A 5,118-nucleotide genomic window follows, 5' to 3' on the forward strand; every position below is an offset into this window, starting at 1 on the left:
CTCAGTATCCATCCTACCAGTTGTCTGAACTTTGCTGCCATCTTGGCAATGTGCATATAAAATGATGCATCATTGCATATACTGATCCCCAAGTCTTTCACTACCTGTGACACTAGGATTGTAGTCTTTAAGTCCTGTATATGCAGTCTGTAGTACATTCGTGAGTTAATAGTGCATTGCTTGAAATTTTCCAGCATTAAATTGCATGTGGTTTATTTCAGCCCACTTATATATCGAATTCAGCTCCTGCTGTAAGCTTGCAACATCATCTTAGTTTTTATTGCTGGTGATAATTTTGTACCATCAACATAGCTAGTGACAGTGGCTGTCTGAGTGACCATGGGCATGTCAAAGAGAACTATTATGAACAGTAATGGCCTCAGAGCAGTTCGAAGGGGGACACTACTTGGGATTTGAGTTTCCTCAGAAAGAGCACCATTGGCTGCAGCTACTTGACTTCTGTCTTTAAGGAAGTCATGCAGCCACTCTCCCAGTTTACCAGCAATGCCAAGGTCTTGTAGCTCATGATATATCAAGCCATGATCTATCTTATCAAATGCCTTTGTAAAGTCAAGGTATATCACGCTGACAGCTGAATGGTCAAGCAGCTGTTTCAAAACCCAGTCAGTGCTGTAGGAATTGTGTGAGGTAGCTTCTTCTTGAATGGAAGCCATGCTGTGTATTGTCCAGTGGGTCATTTTCTTCTAGAAACATTATAAACTTCTTTCTGATGATTTGCTCCATGACTTTATTGGCATGTGAGGTCATAGAGAGTGGCCTGTAGCTTTTGGCCTCTGCTTTGCTTCCACCTTTGTGGATAGGGTATATAATGCCTTCTTTCAGCTTTTTACGAAGTTTACCACTTGGAAGGAAACTTTGGAAAAGTATCTGAAGTGGTTTCACTAAAGCCTGCTTACATGACTTCAGGACAACAGGTAGGAAGCCAACAGGACCAGTTGTGGAGCATGAGCTCATTTCATCTATGGCTGTTGTTACATCTGTCTCCTCAATGTTGATGTAATCCATGGCTAGCGCCTCCTTCTTTAGAGCTGCAATATTAAAGAATTCAGCCGAATTTTTTATCTGCATGTGTCCGAGGTGGAAGTGAAGACACTTTAAAATTGTTCACTGGGTCAGCTTTCAGTGAGTCATTCCCTTGGAGCAATGGCCCTATTTTATATTGTATTGTGGTTGTTTCCTTTGCGAATATATAGAAAGCTTTGGGATTTGTGTTTATGCTTGTTTCAGTTCCCTTCTCTCTCTCTCTCTGCTCTTTCTCTTTCATGAGAGAGTTTGATCTTGTTTTCGATTTCTAGAAATGTCTGTATTAAGACAGACTTCTCCTTATCCTTCAGTTACCTATTCATCCACTTTGAGACCGTTGACCTACGTCTCATAAAGGGGTTTTCTGTCCCTGTGAATCTTGTTTATCAGTTTTAAGCATCCAGTCGTTAGTTGTTTCAAGATATTTGACTAGTCCAATTGTAGTTTTGTAAGAAAGTTCAAACTGGATCAAGCCTCGACCTCCTGGGGCTCAGGGAAGGCAAAGAAGACGATACACGTCTGGGTTTGGGTGGTGCATCTTATTACATGTCAGAAAGTTACGGATTTTTCTATCAATTTTGTTTATTTTACTGATAATCCAGTTCAACACATTGAAGCTATAAGTAACAACTAGAACGGCTAATGAATTTATGGCTAACGCCTAGTTAAGTGCATTTAGTCCAGATTTCATAACTGCTCGAACTCTCCTATAACATTCCTTCATGATCTTCTCTTTCGTGCTTGCATGCTGAATGCCAGATTCTTATTTTATTCCTAGGTATTTATAGGCTTGTTCCTGCTCAAGTTCTTTTATAACTGGGTCAGCATGACTGAATTTGAGGTTTCCAATTTCAAGACCAAACACCATACCGATGTCAATACTGAATGCATTGAATGCTTTCGCAGTACGAAATAGGCGTTCAAGCTCATCGATGTCTGCACCACAGAGTTTCAAGTCATCCACATAAAATACAATGGCTTATTTTGTTGCTCTTGCCATTGCTGCTGCTGCTGCTGCTGCTGCTGCTACTGCTGCTCAGGCTTACACTTTGCTATCTAGGAATTACTAGCGTAGTATTCTGAAACATGGAAGTAGTTCATCGTGTCGCGTGTGCAGAGAACATCCAGTACCAGTCGACGGCAAAATAGTACCAACAGAGTACTTGCAACGAAACGACAAGCATAAACTGGTCAACATACAACCTCTGTCACAAAGAAAAATGGTGGGAAAATAAATTACACAAGTAACCCAGAATGCTAAATTCTTGGAATTCCAGATTTCAGTCTGATCAGGAAATTCTGACTAACCGACCTGATATTATTGTGAAAAATCATGTTGAAAATACATATCTTTTGCTGCATGCTACAAAAAACATATCACTGAAAACGCTTGAAAAATTGAATAAGCATAAGAAGTTGGAGAGAGAATAGCATCTCAAAGTAACGTTACCTATTTTTATTAATGGTACTCGGTATGATATCAAACGGAACAAACAAATATGTAGTCCAAATTCCTGGCAGCCCCAAAATAAGTGAGTCCCAAAAGATCATACCTATCGGTACAATCTTAGTCAGACTTGTACATTTTGTAAAGAGATTTCTATTTCATAAGACACACACATCAGTTTTTTCAATTGCATGACAACTTACATGTTTACATCTTTAGATACAAAACCTGTTGTATCTTGACGTCTCTGAGTGAAACTTGGGTGCAGCTTGTATAAATTTAAGTAAAAGCAAATAATAATAATAATAATAATAATAATAATAATAATAATAATAATAATAATAATAATATTAACTATAATAATAATAATAATGGTTTCAAATTTTGGCACAAGGCCAGCAATTTCGGAGGGTTTGTCAGTCGATTACATCAATCTCAGTGTTCAACTGGCATTTATTTCATCGACCCCGAAAGGCTAAGTCGACTTCGGCAGAATTTGAACCCTGACTATTAAGATGGGTGAAATGCAGCTAAGCATTTTGCCCAGCATGCAAACAATTCTGCCAGCTCGCCACCTTTAGGCAAATGATGATGATGATGATGATGATGATGATGATGATGCTACTGCTGCTGCTGATGATGATGATGATAATAATAATTATAATAATGATAAAAATAATAATAATATGGTTTCAAATTTTGGTAGAAGACCAGCAATTTCGAAAAAGGGAGTAAGTCGTTGACATCGACCCCAGTTCTGAATAAGATTTATTTTCAAATCTCTTAATGCCTCAAATCAACCACAACAAATACATTCACACAAAGACACATTCATATATGCGCGTCTGAGTGTGTTGGTTTGCCAATAATTATATGTTTTAGTGTGTGCTGGTTCAGTTTTATCCACAGTCAAATGACTGAAACATGTAAAAGAGTAAAAGAACAAATATATATGTATTAAAATTCATTCTGTGTATGAAAAAGAAAGACGACTTCACATTAAAAAACCGAAATTACTTTCTTGTCAACCCAATACACACACACACACAGAGTTTTGGTATATTGTTAAGAACGTAATAGAGTACAGTATAAAGCGTGTCCGCCTTCATATTTCATCCTGTGCTATCCAGTAGTAGTATTAGACGTATTTTCAGGGTTACATTTGGGCATCTGTCGTGTTTGAATAAGATAATTGAAAAAAGGTCAGCTAAGGACAATCGCATATGTAACCAACAATGAAGAACAAATCAAGAGTACAAAGAAATCAAATACCAATCTCTTTAAAACGGCAACCACTTTAACAGTAGTAGAATCACTATCCCACTACATCTACACATTCAAAGCAGTTTACCAACAGTCCTTCAGGTACAACACACCCTGGTATACCCAGTGACTTCTACTAAATTTAGGTACGACAAACAGAGAGGATGTTCTTGAAGCCAAGAATTTGAACTTACGGAGACAATATTTACATATCGCCCGCGGAAACACAATTAGATCTCATAATGCAGGGAAGTGGTTGCATAATCAAGTACCTGTAAGTCTGGAGAACTACGTTACGTGGAAACAATTGTAGTGATTAAAAAATAAATGTCCAACCGTACTTCTTGTTGACTCCAATTGTCTCAATTACACACACACACACATATACATATACATACATACATACATATATATATATATATATATATATATATATATATATATATATATATGTAAACGCGTATACATATACACCGTTAATGTCTAGCTATACATTAAAAATATCTTGATAAATACAGTTGTTATTCTTTTATACATAAATATACGATATACATATATGTAAACGTGAATCAGTTTCACATGGATCGAAAAGTAAGTGTTTGTTTTGTTTGTCACTTATAAAAGGTTGCTTTTCACACGTGATGTTGGCATTCGTAACGTTGATGGCCACCTTATTATAAGAAGCAGTTTATCGATTAAAACTTGTCATACCGAATCAAACTACGATACACGACGAGATATTTTATAAATACCTAAATTGACTCAGCCGAGATGTCAATATTGTGACATTGATGGCAGCAAACACACAAAGATGCACAGGTTCACAGATGTACTTATATATTCGGCAGGTGTATATATTAGTGTGTGCATGTATGTATATGTGTGTGTATAAATACATACATAATACATATATATGTGCGTGTGTGTGTGTTGTATGTATGTATGTATTATGTATGTACGTATGTAGGTAACTCTATTTGGATAGTTTCATGTTTGTGCTTCATGATATACTATTCCCCCTCCCCACCAAACAATTATTTGACGCCCTCCTTCATAGCTTATTAAATTCTTATGACGTCAAGAATGTGTGCGTGTGTGTGTGTGCTCATGCGTGTGTGCGCGCGCGCACTCTCACGTTCTTTTCTGTTTTTAATTATTTAAAGTCTTTCTTTGCGAAAGGAACTGGTTTCTAACAAAGATGTAAAGCTCCATCGATGGAATGGAGATAATGAAAATAACGTCACATCTTGAAAACTGAGAAAAGTCTTGCATAGTTTTATTGCTCCGCTTACAGATTGTATTTGAAATGTGCGAATCAGTTGATTTGTTTTTCTGGAAATCCAAGCTTATCCAGAGAGACAGTT

The 5,118-nt window shown here is 36.9% G+C and overlaps 1 protein-coding gene across 1 annotated transcript; it reads right to left on the minus strand.

Annotated features, from left to right (window-relative positions):
* Positions 1 to 239: 239 nt before the first annotated feature.
* Positions 240 to 674, minus strand: LOC149135406 (uncharacterized). Its single transcript, XM_089351888.1, has one exon. The coding sequence runs from the start codon at positions 672 to 674 to the stop codon at positions 240 to 242; it is 435 nt and encodes a 144-aa protein (XP_089208014.1).
* Positions 675 to 5,118: the final 4,444 nt, after the last annotated feature.

The sequence above is a fragment of the Octopus bimaculoides genome, chromosome 5 (assembly GCF_046866305.1).
Source record: "Octopus bimaculoides isolate indiv1 chromosome 5, ASM4686630v1, whole genome shotgun sequence".
In the NCBI taxonomy this organism is placed as follows: Eukaryota; Metazoa; Mollusca; class Cephalopoda; order Octopoda; family Octopodidae; genus Octopus; species Octopus bimaculoides.